Raw genomic sequence first — 23,011 nt, 5'->3', positions numbered from 1 at the left:
AATGTCTTGCGTAATACAAATAATCATTTATTAATATGCTCAAACTAATATTAATACAATCTCACACGAGTGTGTGTTTGTGGGACGAGTGTATGTCTGTGTGTGTGGCCATATATGTGTGGTGCGTGTGCGGGCGTACCATGTGACTCTGTCTGTTTCCCTCACAACGTCTCACACTCTGTGTGGTGTGAGGAGTGGGTGGTGTATTCACACCGCAGTGCCTGTGGGTGGTGTGGGGACACTCTGGGAATACAGCCTGGTAACCAGGTGGGGTCACATAACACACGTGGCTGTTGTGGTGCTTCTGAAACTGGTTTCTGACCCGCAGTACAACATAACTTACAGGATTCGTCTGTAAAGGAAATCACCCTATTCTCAAATATATTGTATATATATTGTATCTGTAGTAATAGATGATATGAGTTTCTTTTGTTAAACATTTAAACTCTAGATCTAGTGAAACAGAAGCCAGGGACATGGTCTTAAAAATAAGCACAATGGTTGTAGTAAATATAAACTAAATCATAAATATAAATCATAAATGTTTTCACTTTCACTTCCTTACACTTATTACCAATATGTCATTACAACTTCTACACTACACATTACAACTGTGGGTGTTTGTGTTTGTGTGTGTGTGTGTGTGGAGGCTCCAGGTTACCTCTGTGTGTGTGTGTGTGTGTGTGGAGGCTCCAGGTTATCTCTGTGTATGTGGAGGCTCCAGGTTACCTCTGTGTGTGTGTGATCCCTGAGGTTACCTCTGTATTTGTGAAGCCCCAGGTTACCTCTGTGTGTGTGTTTGTGTGTGTGTGTGTGTGTCTGGAGGCTCCAGGTTACCTCTGTGTGTGTGTGTGTGTGTGTGTGTGTGTGTGTGTGTGTGTGTGTGTGTGTGTGTGTGTGTGTGTGTGATGCCTGAAGTTACCTCTGTATTTGTGAAGCCCCAGGTTACCTCTGTGCATGTGTTTGTGATGTGCCACATTACCTCTGTGTGTGTGGAGGCTCCAGGTTACCTCTGTGTGTGTGTGTGTGTGTGTGTGTGTGTGTGTGTGTGTGTGTGTGTGTGTGTGTGTGTGTGTGTGTATCTCTGTGTATGTGGAGGCTCCAGGTTACCTCTGTGTGTGTGTGATCCCTGAGGTTACCTCTGTATTTGTGAAGCCCCAGGTTACCTCTGTGTGTGTGTTTGTGTGTGTGTGTGTCTGGAAGCTCCAGGTTATCTCTGTGTGTATATGGAGGCTCCAGGTTACCTCTGTGTGTGTGTGTGTGTGTGTGTGTGTGTGTGTGTGTGTGAAGGCTCCAGGTTACCTCTGTGTGTGTCTGTGTGTGTGTGTGTGTGTGTGTGTGTGTGTGTATATGTGTGTGTAAGCTCCAGGTTACCTGTGTGTGTGTGTGTGTGTGTGTGTGTGTGGAGCCAGCCTGCTGCCCCACAAATGAGAAACAGCACACAGCACTGCCATCGAATCTTCCAGGGTCGTCAGGATGGCAAAGCCCCGAGCAGCACAAAGGGAACAGAGGTCAAAGGTCTCCAGCAGGGAGTGAGAGACATTATGAGGAACCTATGACTCAGCATATAATGAGAAAGACAGAAAACAATTCTATTCTAACTCCCTCTTCCTGCAGTAGGGCCTTTTTTACAGTGGATTCCTGGAATTAATTCCTCTCCAATTCCTCCAATTCCTCCAATTCAAACAGGCGTCATCCTAACGTTTAGACTCAAATTATCGGCCGTTAGCCATGTATCACCTTTCCCACAATCAAACATCAAAGGGAAAAAAAAATAATTCTATTGAAAGGAGTTTAATACATATTAGAGAATATCAGGAGTGCAGAGGGGTTAACTGTAGCTTTGTCCCCACTGTAGTAATTCCAAAAGAATAAAAAATTAAAGAATGGAAGGAAGGCAAAGCACTGTAAACATCGCTGTACGATTAAACACTGTACTTCTTTTAAGAAAGATGTGAACCCGATCAATCGCGTTTGCATTTCTCGATGGAACTCAGCTGATCATCACAGAGCTTCAGGTTGTTTCAGGTGTTTCCGTCCATTTCACTGGTGAGAAAATGATTCAGGACGAATGACCTGACTTTAAAATCTTTACCATGCCCTTCTGAGTGTGGTCGTGACTGCATGTGAATAACGACATGAAACACATGTTTCTTAATGTGAAGTTATTCAACACACATTTTCATGTTTATATCCCATTTTTATACATTCATAGCCCAAAGCCATTGGTCCCCCAAAAAATACATTGCTATGTTAAAACACAAAACATCGACCAAGAGGACAGTGTATTTCTAGTGATGCTACTTATGCTTACACTTCCAGCTGTTATTGCCTTCTCTACCAGATCCTTCTTACTGTTTGACATCTGAATGGTTTTTTTATTATGGAAATTGTCCCATAAGTTGTGAGAAACGTGAACATGATGGAGAGTTTTCTAGTGCTGTTTTTGCCGTGTTGCTTGACTTCAGCAAAGGCAAGTGAAGGAAATTGTTGGTATAGAACCAACGACCAACATCAAGAGTGTTACAGTTAAAAGTACAATAAGTCTGAACAGGATTTTCTGAATCAAACCATGTTATTTTTATCAGCTTAGGGTAGTGTTATCAATTATGGCAGTACACACATACACATACTCACACACTCACTCTCTCACTCTCTTTCTCTCTCTCACACACACACACACACACACACACACACACACACACACACACACACACACACACACACACACACACTTTTCTGCATCTATTCATTTCCAGTCTTTTTCATCACACCTTCATCATACCTCTAATAAGGTTCCAAATAAATATGAATAAATATCAACATCAAAACAAGTATACAAAAATAAAATAAATAAAGCAACAAAATGTACAAGTACAAATGAACCTCATCTTTAAATCAGTGTGCACGGAAGTAGACGTTGTGGTTGCATGGTGGGGGGAAAAGGAGGATATCTAAATCAGGGATAATATTGCTAAAGTAACACATTTTGAATGGTCCTTCTGAAACCCCAAAAGGAGAATGGACTAGTGTAGCATTTTGTTGTCACATTAGAACAAGATTAGTCTAGCAGCATACTTTTGTCATGTTTAAGAGGTGCTACACTAGAATACCCCCACCAACACTATAATTAGACATAGATATTATATATATATGTAGATATAGATATAGATATATATATAGATCGATATATATATATAGATATATAGATATAGATATATATATATAGATATATATATAGATATATAGATAGATATATATATACATATATATATAGATAGATAGATAGATAGATATTATATTTATAGATATATATATAAAAACATCAGTTGAAGTAACAACAGAAGTGGTACTTCTAGAATAAGCTGTAGAAGTAGGAACATTATAATCAATCATTACTTTTACAGAGTTATCTTCTTATAATTCTTCATAATCATCATTATTTTCGGCATTCCTCTTCATCTTTTGGGAAAGTGTGTGAGTCCATTGGTCAGCACGAGAGTGAGTCTCAGAGCAGCCTGGAGAGAGATCAGCCCAGTTCTGTAACCAATGACTGGTGTCTGTGTATGTGTGTGTGGAAGGATGGGGTGTATATTGGTGGGGGTGGGGGGCTCTTTGTCTTTCTGTCTGACTGCGACCCAATCAGGCCCCCATGCAAGTATGTTTCATGTGTCCTTGTTTGTGTGTGCTGCTTTTGTCTTTGATTTGTGTGTGTGTGTGTGTGGGGGGGGGGGGGGGGGGGTACACCTGTGTGTGTATACATGAAAATCATTTTGTATAGATGGGAAGAAGAGTGAAACTGGAAGAAAGAAATGAGAGCTAAATAGCAGTGGGAGAGACACAGAATGAGTAAGAAATGTGTGGAGAGAGGAAATGAGTTCAGGATGTGAACAGTGAGAGCTTATCTTATTCTTATATACTGTTCACATTTCACTCCTATTTGATGTCTGTGTGTATTTGTGTGTGTGTGCACCTGTGTGAGTGTTGGTATTAGTGTAGCGTATCTACATACGGACAACTCATTTGTTTTCAGATCACTGCGGCATTAATGTCCACGCTGAATGTGTGTGCGTCTGTGTTTTAGGCGTTTGTGTATCTGAGAGTGCGTGTGCTAGGAAGCAATGGTCCTGAAGTCAAAAGTATTTGTGAAAGAAAAAGTGTGTTGTTATGCTTTCCATGATGTTAGGATATTATCCCACAGAGGATATTAGTTTTAGTGTGTGTGTGCGTGTGTTCTAGGTGGCATTGGCAGTGCTACTCTCTGGCTCACTCTTGCTCAGGTTCTTCTGGTTGCGGCTGGCTTGGCCCAGACTCTGCAGCCTGCGCTGCTGCTGTTCCTCCAGGCCTCTCCACAGCTCCGCCCGCTCCTTCTCCCTCTTGAGCTCCCTGGACAGGTGGAGCGAGTGAGGGAGACAGAAAATGAGGCGATGAGCCAAATAAAAAGTGAAACTTCTAACACGTCCTCATACAAAAGACCCGGGGACACATGGCCCTAGCTACCATAAAGAGAAACCACGCTTACTTCTGTTTCTCCACCTTGTATGAGGCAGTAAGGTCATCAAAGAGCTTACTATTCATCTCCATAAACGTCTTCAGGACATTGTAGATAAGAGACACAATTGTTCTGAGGGAAAACAAGATACAAGGCATCAATATGTTGACTCTTTCCATGTTACATTAATGGCTATTTTTAGCAAGAGGTAAATGACTAAGTGAATGAAATGACTGCAAGTAGCTCCAGTTGTGTAGGGGGACATGGGTAAATAGATGGTGGTGTACTTGTTACAACTAAAAATACAGAAGGAGCTTCATAACTTCACATTTTAGGGCTTCTAAGTGTTTTTATGTGTTCATTTGGAGTTGGCGTTTCTGTGAGGACCACTGACTGGTTCCAGTGCTCTTTGGAGACTCTGTAGAGTGTCCCGAAGACCAGAGGCAGAATGACCTGGCAGTTCTCCTCGATCAGACTCAGGATGTACTCGTTATTCCAGAAATACAGAGCCCGCTCTGCAACCTGACACAGGGAGAAACACAGAGTTCAGAGTTCAGAGTTCAGAGATCAGCACCACCTGCCACACCCACTGACTTCACTGCTTCTCATCTCATCGGCTCATCTGCTGCTCTTCTCATGACACCGCAAAGGTCACCGCAGACCTGGAAGTGGGGGCTGGAGATGCAGGAGGCGATCTGCTTGAAGAGCGGCTCCTGCACACGGATGAACTGAGATGGCTCGATGACATCCAGGATCTCCTCGATCTCACCCAGGAACATCACCTGGAGCCGGAATGTAGCATCATGCATGCACACCATACACCAACACACACACGCGCGCGCGCACACACACACACACACACACACACACAAATGCCTGGATCATATCAGTCCGTTACTCTTCAACACTCCTCATGACTTCATGAACCATGAAAGCAATACAGAATCCTGCACAGTAGTTATGCGACCTCAACTGGTTTTTTTTTTATCTTAAAGATAATATTGCACACTGTCCCCCTCATCCCTACTGAAGTGTATATTCAGATGAAGCAGTCTATGTTGAAGTTAAACAGGAAGCAGTTTGACTTTAAAACATACTATGTCCCCCTCCATATTAAAGTCATATGTTAAAGTATGTCGCACATATAAACGCAGTAACATTTCTCCACGCACACCTTTGATTTCACGTTTGTTGTCTTTTTGACAGATCCAATCATCTGTCCATGCGTCCAGCACATTAAAACAATGCATTCATTCTTCTCACCACCAGATCCATGCACAACTCTGTTTCTCACCAAACACCATGTTTCTCATCAAACACCACAACCAATCATGCACACCTCTGTATTTCTCATCAAACACAAAATCCATATGTCCCTTTGTGGTGTCCCTCTCTATGTTTCTCACCAAACACCGCAACTTTGCTCCTCTGTTTCTCACCAAACACCATGTTTCTCATCAAACACCACAACCAATCATGCACACCTCTGTATTTCTCATCAAACACAAAATCCATATGTCCCTTTGTGGTGTCCCTCTCTATGTTTCTCACCAAACACCGCAACTTTGCTCCTCTGTTTCTCACCAAACACCGCAACTTTGCTCCTCTGTTTCTCACCAAACACCGCAACTTTGCTCCTCTGTTTCTCACCTCTTTCTGGGTGCATGTTTTGGGCCAGTACTTCAGTAGCCCTCTGATGATCTAAAATTGTGTTTAAAAACAAAGAATAAAAAGCACAGATGTTAAATCGTGGTAGTAGTGAGTCAGGAAAAGCAAAACATGCCGATCATGAGTTTTTTAAATATGAGATGTAGTGACTTACATATTCCGTAACAGTGGCGTCCTTCTCCATAAATTGGACAACACAGTAGGCCAGCTATAGAACGGAAACGCCACAAAATAAGTGTGTGTGTGTGTGTGTGTGTGTGTGTGTGTGCCCGCGTGTGTGCATGTGTGTGTATGTTTATATAGATTAGGATGTTTTATAGCAATTGAAGTGACCACTGTGATAATGTAATTCAAGGTAAACATTTTCATGATATTGTGTCTTACAGAGTCTACAATTAAACGTTATTAACTCTAGATCTACAATTGGCAAAACAAAAAGACGATGTATGCTTTCCTTTTCTTTTTTAGTTGAATGGTTTATTATTTGTCGGTTTCTTGTGCATTTTTTATTTGACGTTTTGTTTTCTACACATGAGTCTGGTTTGGTAGCAAACCATGTGATGAATCGTGTTATTTATAGAACCTGTGTTGAGGTTGCACTGTGACTCTCTTTGATGAAGGCTCACTATGCAATGTGTCCAGAGACACTTTGTCCATAGCCCGGTTTAAACAAGTCTAAATAAAGGCTTTTTCATTTAATGAAAAGTGCCATGGAGATTCTCAGGGTGCTGAACCCCATTCCACAGACCACTTCGTAGGTCTCTCGGACTGTTTATCTTCTCTTCTCTCTCGCTATCTTTAGATTTTTTTTAGTGTATTCATTTTGAAATGCTCCATGAAATGCTTCTGCTGTAGTGTGTGTGTGTGTGTGTGTGTGTGTGTGTGTGTGTCTGTATGAAATGGTTCAGAGCCTCTAACTCACTCTCTTTGGAGAAGCTCTTTCCATGCTTGAGCTCTTAGAGGCTAATGCTTTGATCTTGTAGACTGGCTCTATTCCACTAAAAGCTGCCCCTCTAATCTATCCAGTTCAGAGTCTATCGAACAGCCACGGGGTACCAACAATTTGTGTCTTACACTGTGATAACCATCATTTATTAAAGCTGCACTTGGTATTGTTTTTAAAAGAGAGCTGAAGATTTTCTCTCTGTCTAATGACGCATACTAATACCATAAACGGAGTTATGGTATTAGTGTGTCATCATCGTCATCACTGTCTCTCTGACTTTCTCTAGCATTCTGCATTCAGGTCTCCTCAATACAGCCAAGGCTCCCTGATGTGCAGGTCAGAAGATAAGAAAAAGGACGTTTTTCTAAAAGAGATACCACATTGCAGTATCTGTATAACACTTGCCTTTCTGCCTTGGCTAGTTGCTGTGGTGATATGTGAGAATGTGACAGTGTATGTTTGTCTCGGAAGAGCTGATGTCACATACACTTGCTGTATTTTTCCTGAGGGCAACAAAGAGGTTTTGAACAGCCTAATTTTCCATTTTTCTGCCTCACTTAGTCTCCAAATGGCTCCCTCAAATCTGGCTTAACCCCCCTGATCCGCGTGAACATGCGAACCTCATACTGTAAATGTCATGGACCGTACTTACCTATATATCTATTTCCATTTCATTATCTTTCTATGCTTATCATAGGCTACTGTTGTGTGTGTGTGTGTGTGTGTGTGTGTGTGTGTGTGTGTGTGTATGTGTTTATATGTGTATGCTGTACTTGTGTGCACACTCCCATGCACCACATGGAGCCAACAGAGATCATAACCATTTCAAGAGTGTGCTTGAGTGAAATCTCAAAGCAAATATCAGTTCTGAATGTGCTGTGCAGCTTTAGTTTGGCTCAGTCCCAAATCACGCATCACATCATCGAGAGACAGCCTACAAACCCCATCATGTCACCTGCTACTCTCCGCCGCTGTGAGAACTAATCACCAAAAGCCCCAGATAAACCCACCAGAGGTTACATTCATTAGTTCTAATGCAAACAGGACGCATTGTTACTATGTGACACCAAAGCAGACACAGGCAACCCACTGCTCAACCGGCCAGTGGGGCTGACAACATTTCTTCAAATGGGGTAAAAGTTCATGATCCAGTTCCTCAAGAAGCCCTTGCAAGGCGGCCTGTTCGTTCTACCGCAGGGTGACTGCTATGACCTTTGCACTGCAGCCTTTGATTGCCAGGTTCATGAGCGTCCATGACCATGGAACTCGGGGGACGGTGCCAACCTCATGATGTCTCAGACATAATCAGTTGTTTGTTGCATAAAACAACAACAACAACAACAACAACAGCAATCCAGATATCAGAAGTATGCTTAAGGGGACTCTTAACACAGTGGGCCGAGCAGGGTAATTTGCATACTGACAGGTACACAAAGTGATAAAACCCATCTGGGGTATCAAAGGCATTCTCTTAGATATCCCTGCGCAGCATTGCAGGGTGTTAGAACTGCAAACAGCTTAGTGTGTTGGGGATGAATTAAGTATAGAAAGGTATTGACAAGGCAAAATGTAGAGCACTGGCATGTAGAAATATATACACACATTCCCACACTTGTACATATGCACAATGAAGCCAGGCCTTAGAAATCAGTCACTTAGCACACTGTACATATGTCAAGCTCATCAGGGGACTATCTTAGAAATGTAAACATGAATGTGTACCACAAGTACCCAGTCTCACACGCTGGGCATCCCTGCTCATCCCTTCTCTCAACGTGAATTACACTTACAAACATGAGTCTTCAGCACCACACTGTGGTCTCCAATGTCATAACAGTTGTTTAATTAACTGTGTGTGGTGTGTGTGTGTGTGTGTCTTTGTATGTGCATATGTCTGTGAGAAACTCTAACCTGCGCATGAAAGATGGAGAGAGACTTGGCAGTATGCAGGGGGATCAGGACCCTCACCAGGAACTGTTTGTGCTCCGACTTCAGAGGCAGAGCAAAGCCATTAATGATGCTGAAAAGAGAAGACAGGAGAGAGGAGAAGAAATGAGAGGAGAGGGGAGAGGAGGAGAGGAAAGGATCGAAAGGAAAAAGCAATGGCATTTTAGAGAGACTCCAGAGGACAGAGGGAATTGTGGGGAAGGCAGAGCCAAGCAAGGGAAGGTAAACAGGATTAGTGTCAGCAGACCTGGAGATGCTCTGTGCTTGCTTGCCTCACTCCAGTTCACCAGCTCAGTGCTCCTCCCCACCCATCCCTCCACTCTGTCTTTCATCCTGCTTGCACAGATGCATGTATACCAACATGCTCACCTGTTCTGCAATGTCTTCTTTGCTGCTCTCATTACCCTACCCTCGTGTCTGTCTTTTGACATTTCATCCCTCGCTGGTCTCTCGCTCTCTCTCTCAGGTTCTCTTTTCCCTCGTTCACTTCTTCATTTGGTTCCTTTTGCCATTGGCTTCCTTGGAGCTGCTCCTACTTTCACTCAAGTTCTCATCTAGCTCCTCCCCCGTTATGCATGTTCTCTTCTAGCTCCTCCCCCTGTCACTCATGTTCTCTTTTAGCTCCTCCCCTGTCACTCATGTTATCTTCTAGCTCCTCCCCCTTGTCACTCATGTTCTCTTCTAGCTCCTCCCCTGTCACTCATGTTCTCTTCTAGCTCCTCCCCCTTGTCACTCATGTTCTCTTCTAGCTCCTCCCCCTGTGACTCATGTTCTCTTCTAGCTCCTCCCCCTGTCACTCATGTTCTCTTCTAGCTCCTCCCCCATCCCCCATCTTCTCTTCTAGCTCCTCCCCCTGTCAGTCATGTTCTCTTCTAGCTCCTCCCCCTTGTCACTCATGTTCTCTTCTAGCTCCTCCCCCCTGTCACTCATGTTCTCCTCCCACCTCCTCCTCCTCTTCCACTGCATCTCTCCGTTGCAACACTCACATGTCCTCTGAGCTACAGTGAGAGAGGGACACAGGAAGTGTCAGAACGGCATCATTACTTCTCGTCATTCTCCCCATCTTCTCTTTCTCTCTCTCTCTCTCTCTCTCTCTCTCTCTCTCTGTCTCTCTCCCTCACTGTTTGTGTCAGTTGATTATCAGAGAAATTCTGTGGGTGGAACTAAAAATACCACCGGCATCAACCTGAATGCAAACCTCCATCCCCTCTTTGACTCATCCCTCTAGCTCTCCTCCTCCTGCTCTCTGTCTCCCTACACCCTCATCTCTCACTCGGATTTGCTTTAGCTGGGATTCCCATCATGCTTAGGAACGCACCACATTTAGCTTACGTTGAGGCAAATTGCAGGAGATCGTTGTGTGCCCCCCCCCCCCCAAAAACCCCAAAACTAACAAAAACCCCACCTATATTGTATAATGGTGCTCACCATGGAGCTGAAGCATAAAAGGTAGAAAATGATGAGGTCGAGGGCAGACGACACTGACGTGGGAACCCCTGCTAAGGGTCTGACTCACTGGCCTACTTGCTGCTCTACGCCAACCTCAAGCAATTACCTGGATCCTTGGATATCGGTTGCTACCATGCTTCAAACATGCACAAAACGAGGGGCTCTTTCTACTCCCACTGGATTATGACACAGTGCTGTATAATCTTTTAAGATGTAGTATTCTACTCCTCCTATCACATACTAATTGAGCAGTAAGGGTCCACTGTGAGGGATTAACATAATAAGAGCGTAATCAGTTAGGTAAGACCTTCCGGGTGTTTTTTTTTAGCAAAAGTCGCGCAAAGGCAGAAACTGAAGATGCCTTTAATGAGGTGGCCCTACAGTGAACTCAAACACGTCCTCGGGCAGGCAAACTGCTTGTGTGTGCCATCAAAACACAAAGTATCACAAGCTGTTATAAAGCCTAGGCATCATCTCATAATGTAACACATGCTGTTATAGAGCCTAGGCGTCATCTCATAATGTAACACATGCTATTAGAGAGCCTAGACGTCATCTCATAATGTAACACATGCTATTAGAGAGCCTAGACGTCATCTCATAATGTAACACATGCTGTTATAGAGCCTAGGCATCATCTCATAATGTAACACATGCTGTTATAGAGCCTAGGCGTCATCTCATAATGTAACACATGCTATTAGAGAGCCTAGACGTTCTCTCAAAAGGTATCAAACACTCTTATAAAGCCTAGGCGGAATTTCTCATGGTATTACACACCATTATAAAGCCCAGGCGTCATTTCCCATGGTATTACACACGGTTATAAAGCCTAGACGTCATCTCATAATGTAACACATGCTGTTAGGCGCCTACGCGTCGTCCTGTACGGCAGTAATGAACATTCACCTGCCCAAGATCTCCAGCAGTTCAGCCACCCCATTGAAGTGCTCAGTTTCATAAATGAACCTGCAGGGACGAAACACACACATCAAATATCACATGAACTCACAGCACAGAATGTTCATTTAGAGAGCGTGCTGTGAAAATAGGCAGTAAACAAGCTGTTCATTAAACAAACTCACAGGAGAGCTTTCTGTCATATATCACGGTGTTAATGCTATCTGAAGCAGGGAAAAGAGTGTAAGCCACTAATGCGCTGCAGCGCCGAGAGTCTAGTCAGTTTCATGATGAATTTAGAGTCACAGTGCAATGGTCTGGGAAGCACACACCAAACAGTATGCACAGATCACATATCAACAGGCCTATGTGTGTGTGCATGCAAGCGTGTGTGTGGGTGCTTCTTGAGTCCAACCTGAGGAAGATGTTGTTGATCTGTTTGCGAATGTATGCTCGAAGGCCGAGCAGCTTGCCATAAACCCGATGCAGGATGGTCTTCAGGTATTCCCTTTCTCTGGGGTCTTCACTGTCAAACAACTCCAGAAGCTTGGAACAGATTGAAATATGTGCCCAACAACTCATACCTCACACATCCAAGTCACACACAGTCTACGTATCTTATTAAAGGCAATATATAAAATGCTAAGAAACAAGTAGGTACAAAAGACAAAACCATATTTATTGCTGTTTATCACTACAAAATATACATAGGACACACACACACACACACACATACACACACACTTACATTCTTTGTTTTAGTTATGGCTTGTGTCTGTGAGAAAAACCAGAAAATCCCAAAGAAAATCCCACACAATAAACTGTATACACTGTACCTGCAGAACAAATTTCTGGTCCACATATCGTTTGGCCATGGATGGCTGGAAATCAGGGCTCTCCAGGAAGCGTAAAAAGAACTCATACACCAGCTGCAGAGTGGGAGACATTTGGTTTGAGGAAAGACCTCACGCAACTGCAATGCCACCTAACAGAGGAGAGCCCGGGAGCACACCTGGAGATGTGGCCAGGAAGCCTCCAGCGTGGGCTCGTCCTCCTCTGGGTCGAACTCTGGGTTCTCGCTGGGGGGGAGAGTACGGAAGATGTTCACCGAGATCTGGAGAAGGTGAGGGGTGGGATAAGCATGGAAAACAAAACTTCAGATGAACTACTTACTTACTCCTTCTTACTGATTTCTTCTCCTAAAATTTGACACACTAAAGCATTCTTACTAAATTTGTCCGACTCACTAGCTAACAAACTCAGCTCAAATGACACCACTCTGCAACACATGAAGGGGCAGCGTTCAAAAATCAACCAGACCAGCCAAACCAACACCAACACAATCCAAAGGGAACATGGTCCTGTTTGAATCAGCTTCACGGGCTCCAGCACTACCATAACCAATTCAAACAACGTGAAACTGCCTCTCCTGCTCTCGTCCTCCTCTCCCTCGTTCAATCGCCTTGTCTGCCCCGGCGCCCGCTCAGGTATCCTCCTCTCACCATCTTGATGGCCTCGGGGTAGAGGGGCTCGATGAGGACGCCACGGCTCGTGGCCACGCTCTCCACCAGCTCGTTGAGGGCCGCGCGCTTGATCTCCTTCCCCTTCAGGTCGGCCACGCAGTCCAGGAAGTCGAAGAGCACACAGCACTGCTGCAGCTTCTTACAGAACAGGTCGTGCAGCTCAGCCACTGGGGCATCTGAGTGAGGGAGAGACAGAGAGAGAGAGATTAAGTGACACTTCTTATGTAATTAGTTGCTAATTTCCGAGTGCAGACCATGGCAGTGATGCGGGACTGGATGATGGGAGAGGACTGTGAGAACATGGCTGGGTGTTTTTGGGCAGGCACTGCCGGCCCTGGACAGAGACTGGATGCCGGGTGGAGAAGGGTGAAGGGTGGAGAGGAGGTGGGAGAGTTTCTCCCATATTTCAATTATTTTATAATGGCATTGTAAGGTTCCATGTGGGACCAGGGTATGTAAAAAACACACTGAAGTGTGGGACTAGGGTTAATAAAACACACTGGATCTAATCAAAAGTCTTTAGGTTTAGTAAATGATCAAAATGATCCAAAAGCACTTTCACACTGCACACAGTGGTGGATGTAAAGAGAGTCACACCATGTCAGCACATTTCAGAACATCATTTACATTAATGTGACCCCAACATTCACATTTACAGTAACCACATCACAGTCATCCCAAATCCCAGTAACCCCAATGTCAACACTTACAGTAGCCTAAAAATCCATACTTATAGTAACCCCAACTTTCACACTTACAATAATTACAATATTCACATTTAGAGTAATCCCAACCTGCACAAATAGTGTAATCCCAACCTGCACACATAGTGTAATCCTAACCTCCACACATAGAGTAACCCCAACCTCCACACATAGTGTAATCCCAACCTCCACACATAGTGTAATCCCAACCTGCACACATAGTGTAACCCCAACCTCCACACATAGTGTAACCCCAACCTGCACACATAGTGTAACCCCAACCTGCACACATAGTGTAATCCCAACCTCCACACATAGTGTAATCCCAACCTGCACACATAGTGTAACCCCAACCTCCACATAGTGTAATCCCAACCTGCACACATAGTGTAACCCCAACCTGCACACATAGTGTAACCCCAACCTCCATACATAGTGTAATCCGAACCTCCACACATAGTGTAATCCCAACCTCCACACATAGTGTAATCCCAAACCTGCACACATAGTGTAATCCCAACCTCCACACATAGTGTAATCCCAACCTGCACACATAGTGTAACCCCAACCTGCACACATAGTGTAACCTCAACCTCCACAGTTAGAGTAACCCCAACCTCCACACATAGTGTAACCCCAACCTGCACACATAGTGTAATCCCAACCTCCACACATAGTGTAACCCCAACCTTCACAGTTGGAGTATCCCCAACCTCCACACATATTGTAACCCCAACCTCCACAGTTAGAGTAACCCGAACCTGCACATAGTGCGCATAGTGTAACCCCACCTCCACACATAGTGTAATCCCAACCTCCACACATAGAGTAACCCCATCCTACACACAGTGTAATCCCAACCTCCACACATAGTGTAACCCCAACCTCCACACAGTGTAACCCAACCTCCACAGTTAGAGTAACCCCAATCTGCACACATAGTGTAACCCCAACCTCCACACATAGTGTAATCCCAACCTCCACACATAGTGTAACCCCAACCTCCACACATAGTGTAACCGCAACCTCCACACTAACAATCAGCACTGAATCAAACTCAAAGGCTGTTTCTTTCGTAAAATAAACACATAAACTGCTCAGAGAATGTATGCTCAGACTTCATGAGTGTGAGTGGACATGTGTACAATGGTGCATATCGACATGCGCCAGCTCTTAAGAGGATTACGATGTACTCTGTTTTCAGATCATAGGGTGTATGTCCAAGTCTTACGATGTGTCCCGATTCTACGACAAACCCCTCCTTTCAGCCAAGTCGGTGCTGACATGCAGCTAATTCAACTAATAATGTTTGCTTATGTGCCATATACATGCACTCTCTCTCTCTCTCTCTCTGTCTGTCTCTGTGGGGCCAGCATGCCACCTCTTCATACAATTACTCTCCATTAAAAAATGGATTAGATTTAACCTTCACAGTCTGTGCCAGAGAAAGCAGAGGGTGAGGAGAGCAGGAGGAAAGTGGCAAAGACCGGAAGAGAGAGACAGGAAGGAAGAGAAAAGCAGAAGCAAGTGAAAGGCAAAATTAGCTGAGATGAATGTCATGAGAAGGTGTCAGTGTGTCTGTGTATGAGAGAGAGAGAGAGAGACAGAGACAGAGAGAGGGAGAGGGAGAGACAGAGAGAGGGAGAGAGAGAGAGAGAGACAGAGAGAGGGAGAGAGAGAGACAGAGAGAGGGAGAGAGAGAGGGAAGCATGGCATGCAAGAGAGCAAGCGTGCAGGACGTGGCTACAGGCAAGGGCGGAGAAGCCGAACAGGCCGGAAAAAGTGAGTGAGACAAGATGGGTGGAGAGAGCTGGAAGACTGGAAGAGAGGGAGAGCCAAAGAGAGACGGAGAGATAGAGAGACAGACAGAGAGACGGAGAGATAGAGAGACAGAGACAGAGAGACGGAGAGATAGAGAGACAGAGAAAGAGAGACGGAGAGATAGAGAGACAGAGAAAGAGAGACGGAGAGATAGAGAGACAGAGACAGAGAGACGGAGAGATAGAGAGACAGAGAAAGAGAGACGGAGAGATAGAGAGACAGAGAAAGAGAGACGGAGAGACAGAGAGACGGAGAGAAAGAGAGACGGAGAGATAGAGAGACAGAGATAGAGAGACAGAGACAGAGAGATAGAGAGACAGAGAAAGAGAGACGGAGAGATAGAGAAACAGAGACAGAGAGACGGAGAGATAGAGAGACAGAGACGGAGAGATAGAGAGACAGAGAAAGAGAGACGGAGAGATAGAGAGACAGAGAAAGAGAGACAGAAAGATAGAGAGACAGAGAAAGAGAGACGGAGAGATAGAGAGTCAGAGAAAGAGAGACGGAGAGATAGAGAGACAGAGACAGAGAGACGGAGAGATAGAGAGACAGAGACAGAGAGACGGAGAGATAGAGAAAGAGAGAGAGAGACAGAGAAAGAGAGACGGAAAAATAGAGAGACAGAGACGGAAAGATAGAGAGACAGAGAAAGAGAGAAGGAAAGATAGAGAGAAAGAGAGACGGAGAGATAGAGAGACAGAGAAAGAGAGACGGAAAGATAGACAGAGAAAGAGACGGAAAGATAGAGAGACAGAGACGGAAAGATAGAGAGACAGATAAAGAGAGAAGGAAAGATAGAGAGACAAAGACAGAGAGACGGAGAGATAGAGAGAAAGAGAGACGGAGAGATAGAGAGACAGAGAAAGAGAGACGGAAAGATAGACAGAGAAAGAGACGGAAAGATAGAGAGACAGAGATGGAAAGATAGAGAGACAGAGAAAGAGAGAAGGAAAGATAGAGAGACAAAGACAGAGAGACGGAGAGATAGAGACACAGAGAAAGACAGACGGGGCCCCCAAAATAATGATAACCGAGGCTAAATCAGAAAATGAATGACTTCAAAATGGAGAATTCCGAATGGAGTGAAAGTAGTTCAATTGATATGCGTGAACATATTTTAATGTCTGAATAGAACTGGACTGCAGAAACAGCAATAATTTAACACCTGAATCAGTCATTCAAATGGCCACAGATGTCTTAAAGGGCAAGCCTCTCTGCAGCAAACCTAGCCATCACTGAATTAAACACCCACTAATATCCTCAACTCAAAGCTGGAGCTAAATATAGTGTAGCCAATGAGCGAGGCAGAGAAAGAGAGGGAGAGAGAGAGAGAGAGGGAGAGAGAGAGAGAGAGAGAGCAGAACAGAGGGAGAAAGAAGCAGGCGAAAAGGCAGCGCAAGGGAAAATGGGATGGAGAGAGCAAGAGGAATGATGTCATCCCTCCACCCGATCTCTCTCGTTCTACTCGTCCTCCACCCCACCCTCTCTCGCTGCCTCTAGGTACCACTCACTCTCTCTCGCTCACCCGCTCATGCCCCCCTTCCTCTGTTTCTCTTCTTCTCTGAGCAGGGAGACTCTCTCCCGTTAAATAACGGTTAAAGTGTTTGGGTGGCTGATGAGTGTTGCTCTATTTTCGGGGGCCGGCAAAGCCGCCTCATCTCCTAACAGCTCCGGAAGCACAGTAATAACAGGAGCTCTGCAGAAGGACCGGGAAAGCAGAACTTCTCTGCGCGTGGCCATTCAGAAAAGGCATGAAAACTATGTTTTGAATGAAGAAGTGATTTTCAGTTTCAAAACAAATACATCTGATATGGAACTACACCTAATATTTTTTGCTGCTTCACATTCACCAAATCATCTGTAACCCACTACAAAGGGAAATAATTAATAAACCTAAACATAAGTCTTTCCCCACTGGTAAACTTGTAAATTCATGTATCAGAAGTATGATGCATTGGAATTATTTATCAGTTGTCAGTGTTGGACTTTATTACATTGGTTAAATATCATTTTTTTTTTAAATCATGTTCATCTTTTTCTTCCTGGTTTTCATCTCCTAAGCAAATCTCTGTATACTGTATATGCAGTAAAAGCTTCTTGTCTCCACATGGCCATTTATTCAACCGCTCATCCACTAGCTCTCTTTCTCACTGTAATGTCTCTCTGCTTCTCTTGTTCCCTGCCTCTAACTCTCTTGCCCCCTTTATTGATCTGAAGAGGCCACTGAAGCAAACCTTCTGTCTGCTGTAACCCTACACCACATTGGCCAGCGGGGCCTATACGAACAGACACACTCACTCACACGCAGCGGGACACAAATGCCCACAAAGAGCTAAGCAGTATGCCCAAGAATACATGACTCAAGTACTGCAGAGCTGAGACAGGCTTGAACATATACCCACACACTCGTGCGTGAAGACAAGGGGACTAGGAGATCGTTCGCTCAGTACACAAGCAAAGAAGCACAGCCTGACGAAAAAAAAAACATTCGCATTCAAGAGGGGCGATTCATTTTCCAACCCGTGTGAAAACAGATCGCTGTCACTTCAAAGCACCCAGTTTGTCTGTTCAGGAGGGGATCTAATGTTTAAAGCAGAACTGCTCTGAAACTAGAAGCTGTGACTCTACGACTCCACTGAGCAATCCAGACTGCAGTCGGAGTTCTGAGTGGTCTGTTCCTTAAAGGAAAGCTCTGCTTCAGGCTAAAGGGCTTATTTACAGAAACGAAAACTCACACGAGGGCTAGCACAAGCCAAAACACTGAGGAGGCAGGTGGGTAAAATAACAGTCATACATACCAAACACACACAGGACCTGATCCAATCATATCCCTAATAAAACACACACAGGGCCTGATCCAATCATATCCCTAATAAAACACACACAGGGCCTGATCCAATCATATCCCTAATAAAACACACGCAGGGCCTGATCCAATCATATCTCGAATACAAGGCCCATCTTGGGTCCCAGATATTTACTGGTTTAATGGCTTCCCACCTACCACTAAGATCATTGTTTTAGATCTTCTGGATTAAAACTGCAGTTGTCTTCAATTATCTGTTGTGCCCATAACTAAGTCAACATGACTAAGTCTGTCACACTCTCCTAAACTTCATGTATGTGGAGAGCTAAATCTACTCAAGTCATATACATCTGCATTTACACCAAGAATAAGACACTGTATTATGCCTCCACATATGAAGCAGAGGCACTTGGTCATTTAGTCAATAATTTACTCTGTATTTTACTCTCAGTACTTTACACTCATCAATCTAGTATATAATTACACAAACTTGAGGACAGTTTGGAGGAATATGTGGTTTAAAAACGTATACTTTTGTCTGAGGGTAGGTACGGAAAAACAACTTAACTTTTTGACTGTAGCAAACTTTCATCTCCAGTTTGCAAAACTAGTTGTCATGATCAGTATTTCATGATCAAGTCACGTTCTGTCACGTATCTTTTTAAGATATTTTTTTACTGCAGACCAATAAAACAAATATACATAAATACAGCAGACAACCCTGCCTTTGGCCATTGGCCGGTACCGTGTGAGCTGCATGCTTTACATGCCTAGTTCAGTTCTGAAGAAGTGAATTAGCACTTGAGTAGTCTTCTCTGACCTGCTTCATTGTCACTATTACTCACAGTAATAGATCTCTCTTCAACTCTAAATGAAATCATCACTGAGTGTCTGGTTGAATGGCTAGGTATTCAGTTGTTTTCCGTGTATAACAGTGAGGGCCACTATATAGGTAAAAATAAAAGTAAAACAGAAAAAAAAATGCTGTTGTAAGATCTCTGTACGCATATTCATTACGATATGAGAAGCAAACCCTGGACTTACATCAGCACTCTCTTCAGAAAAGTTCAGGACAAATTGAGCTTGACCAACATATTGGTTTACCAATTTATCCAGGGCCATTAATGCAATTGGCTGATTTACTGGTGTTGGCATCTGATACTATGATATCAGCATTTATTCAGATCTTGGTGGGAACTGAACTGTTAGAAACACAGCTGTCCTAAAGATGAACCTTTCCACCAGTAAGTCTTTAGGACCACTGCAAAGTGGTCAGTACACAGGGTCATGTTTGCCTAGACACATTTTTGTTAATATTATGTTTCTGCAGACCTAATTTCCTGAGCAACAGTATTTGCATGCCTGTTCTGAGTACAGGTGCTTCAAAATAAAAACGACAAATATAACAGATCAAAAAACTGTAATATTTGCATTGGCACTTATTCCAAAAATCCTGTGTCATTCAGACTCTTGATGTCATAACATTTAAATGACTGATGTAAAAACTTGTGTTGTTCATACATTATGACAGGACAACTGAAATGTCAACTGACATGACTTAACCAGGATGCAACATCCTGGTTAAGCCATAAAGCCTTAGTAATGCTTTACCTTAGGAACACCTTATAAACAGCACAGTCATCACTAAACACAGGAAGTACACCATTTACACAAATCACCTGGTACTTAAGTAAATATGACACGCAACACAAACAAGGATCAAAATAAAAGGCAGAAACAAGAAATCTTTGCCTTCCTTTAAACTATCTTTTCTTCCATAACATTATGCAATAAATAGGCATGTATCAAAACCTCTGTGCAGTAGGACCATTGAAGGACATCAGCTTTCGAGCCCTTTTAAGTCAGACACAATGAATGGATAACTACAACTGAGAGAAGAGCGGCTTCAGAACGGTCCTCTTCTGTACCATGAGGCTAGCAGGGTGGTAAAGTGGGATAGTGGCTCTCTCTGAACCCCCTGCATATATTGGCAACACTCCCACCTCTGCACTAACACATGAGGAGATGTCCTGCCAAATCCTGCTGCACTAGAAATCCAGCTCGAACCAATCCTAGACGAATCAAAGGGAGATTCATATGAAGCTTAGGCGTGAATCACGAATGTGTCGTGGGAGTCTAATGAAATAAATAAAAATGGAATCATATGCGTGATTGGTGGAGGAGAGGAATACATCTGCCCTGTGAACTATGGTCAGAAACAAACTGACTTTTGAATACATCTGGCTGTTCTTTGGTGAATCATCAAGAAAAATGTTTAATATCGTGTACAGGGGAATTCTACCTCCTGTTTTGTAACAGTAGCACCGAAACAGCCTTCGGAGAAGGGCTGCTTTGTTACTTTAGTTGTCAAGATGAAAAGGATTACAAGAGTGCCAACAAAATATGTGGGTCTGTAGGTTCTGTTCTGAACCCGTTTTTACTGGAGACTTGGTCATTCTGCTGTTTGTGCCTTTTACAAAACAAATCTGAATTAGGCATATCAAGGCCTGTATTCATGAAAAGTATCTTTCCCTTGCAGTGTTCTAAACTCACCCAGTGACAATAATGATTGGAAGAATTCAGCCATTTAAGTGCTGTGTCCTGGAGTTCAACAACGGGTCGAGTCCGAGACTGTGAGAACATGCTAGGGCTAATTCCGGCTGAGAAATAAAACTAGGAGTCATGGATGAATGCGAAACTGGAAATTCCACTGATACCAGAACTCAAATGTATATGCATGGAGCTATCAGCAACCTTGCTGAGCAAACCATGAAATAGCCTATGCACTGATTCATTTGCTCCCTTCTTTTGTAACTGAAACCTGACTTGTACTCCTGAGAAGATTTGGTTACATGTGGGGCTTAGAATAAGCCCTACACCACAATCTTTAGTGCATTAGTCAGTATTCCCAGACATTATGTATAGTCATATAACCTACTCATATATATCAAAAACAATGATGTATATTTTACCTTAGCAGTGCAATGCTGTTTATACATGGAGCTAACTAACTCACAATATGGCCTATTGAAAACGTACCTTTGAGGAGCGGCAGAGGCGTTAACTCCACCTGGGAGCTCTGATAACGGAACTGCGACGAGCTGTGGGACCTCCGCTGCCGAGCCCTTCGCATCGAACGTCGGGGAAAGCCGTCCACCTTCTCCGCGCTGGGCACCGAGAATCCCGTGGTCGGCGAGGACGGGCTTGACGGAGGTAGCTTAGTAGGGGTCTCCATAGCTGCAAAGGTGGTGCTTGGTTTGTAAGGGGAGACAAGGCAATGAAGAGGACCGTTCCGTAGCCTTGCACTGGCTACTGGAAAAAATAGCCTAGGACGGGGGGGGGAAACGACTTTCCAAGGAATTTTAGTAAACGGGTGAAATTATAAGGTGGAAAACAAAAATAGGATAACCTGGTCAAGATTTGGATGGAATGTTCACTGTCTGGTTGATGCGTCCCCCTATTTTTAATAGACCCGAAAAAACGGGATTTGCCTTAAAAACAAGCACATATCCAAGACAATGACAGACAGAAATCTATAGCAGTCTACTTATAGAAATATGGGGGTGCACATGTATCGCTACTATAGAGAATGTTCTGCCGTACTGGCGTCATCAGTAAGTCATCGGCCTAAATTTGGTCTTTATTTAAATATTTACACGTTAGATATACAAATCGTTGTTGAATTAAAAATCGAAAGTAGATGTAATCAACATGCCGTCTGTCTTTAATCAATAACGTTCCATGTCAGAAGTCCAAAGAATTATGAAAAATCCGATCAGATGCCCGGTCCAAACAGAAAGAATTGCACGAGTTATTGATTTAATGTCATATTACCCACTCTGCGCCTTAGTACTTATCCCGTATCCTTATTGTCGTGGTTCAGTTTTCCAATGTCGGCCTATGCGCTTTAATTCCTTTATTCTGCAATCAGCTCACCGCTGCCGCTCAGACCGAGGGAGCATCCACGCAGGGCGGGGATGGCGGGTTCAATCGCGCCGACATGTGTAGATAATCAAGACAGCTGCAACACCACCGTCACCCCTACCTCTCTCCCTTTCCAGGCGTCCCGAACACAAAACAGAGATTTTCCAAACGTCTGGTAAGACACCAATCCACAGATCCCTCTTCCGTTCTTCCGCTCCTCTGCTTGTGTTGTTTCACGCTCGTTCTTCTCTACCCGCATCCGTCGTTGTCTTGAGCACACTCAGGTGGTGCAAGGAGATGTAGGCTACACACTGCGGATGACGCTTGTGTCGCTCTTATTTATTTATTTACTAATATGTACTAGCTCTACCGATCGCAGGATTGTTTGAGATTTAGCTTGTTATTCCATTTGCTCACCGCCCGAACACCGTCGACCCGTATTTTTTTTTATGGTAAATTCGAGCGTACGCTCACCTCCCTCTGGTAGTCGCTGTCTGTAACTATGTATTTTCTCTTGCCTAACCCTCTCCTCCCTCCCTTACTGGTTCACATACTCGTTAGCCGCGGTATTTTGGGACTGTCATTGGGTTGCATGCTCAGAGAACCATTGTTCCAGCGTGGCTTCGCTCGCCCCCGTGGCTCCCTTACACGGCGATTATTGTTTTAGGCTGAAGTCATTAGGACTCTTACACTGGCGTTCGGTTGGCGTGAGATGTAGCCGAATGCTGATCAGCTTTTTTTTTTTTTTTTTGTCAGTGCACGGAGAGTCCTCGCTAAACGTCTGAAAATGTCTTTTTTTAGTCATCAGAAAAGCATATTTAATATATTGTA

The 23,011-nt window shown here is 43.9% G+C and overlaps 1 protein-coding gene across 2 annotated transcripts; it reads right to left on the bottom strand.

Annotated features, from left to right (window-relative positions):
* Window positions 1-2,597: 2,597 nt before the first annotated feature.
* Window positions 2,598-22,843, bottom strand: ppp2r5b (protein phosphatase 2, regulatory subunit B', beta). 2 transcript variants are annotated; one of them, XM_035520080.2, is made up of 14 exons: window positions 21,296-22,843; window positions 12,905-13,101; window positions 12,415-12,516; window positions 12,239-12,331; window positions 11,818-11,948; window positions 11,412-11,471; window positions 9,018-9,126; window positions 6,315-6,368; window positions 6,143-6,193; window positions 5,155-5,274; window positions 4,887-5,014; window positions 4,523-4,624; window positions 4,271-4,386; window positions 2,598-3,518 (listed from the first exon to the last, which is right to left on the bottom strand). In XM_035520080.2, exons 1-14 carry the CDS (start codon window positions 21,489-21,491, stop codon window positions 3,418-3,420), a joined length of 1,560 nt encoding a protein of 519 aa, XP_035375973.1. In that variant the 5' UTR covers window positions 21,492-22,843; the 3' UTR covers window positions 2,598-3,417. The 2 variants fall into 2 exon arrangements, with proteins under 2 accessions (XP_035375973.1, XP_026869826.2); XM_027014025.3 differs by having other exon boundaries at window positions 2,598-4,386; window positions 21,296-22,839.
* Between the last annotated feature and the right edge of the window lie 168 nt (window positions 22,844-23,011).

Source organism: Electrophorus electricus, chromosome 13, assembly GCF_041902795.1.
Source record: "Electrophorus electricus isolate QZ-2024a chromosome 13, ASM4190279v1, whole genome shotgun sequence".
Classification (NCBI taxonomy): domain Eukaryota; kingdom Metazoa; phylum Chordata; class Actinopteri; order Gymnotiformes; family Gymnotidae; genus Electrophorus; species Electrophorus electricus.
Note: the sequence above shows the minus strand (reverse complement) of the source record. Positions and strands in the feature narration are given on the sequence as shown.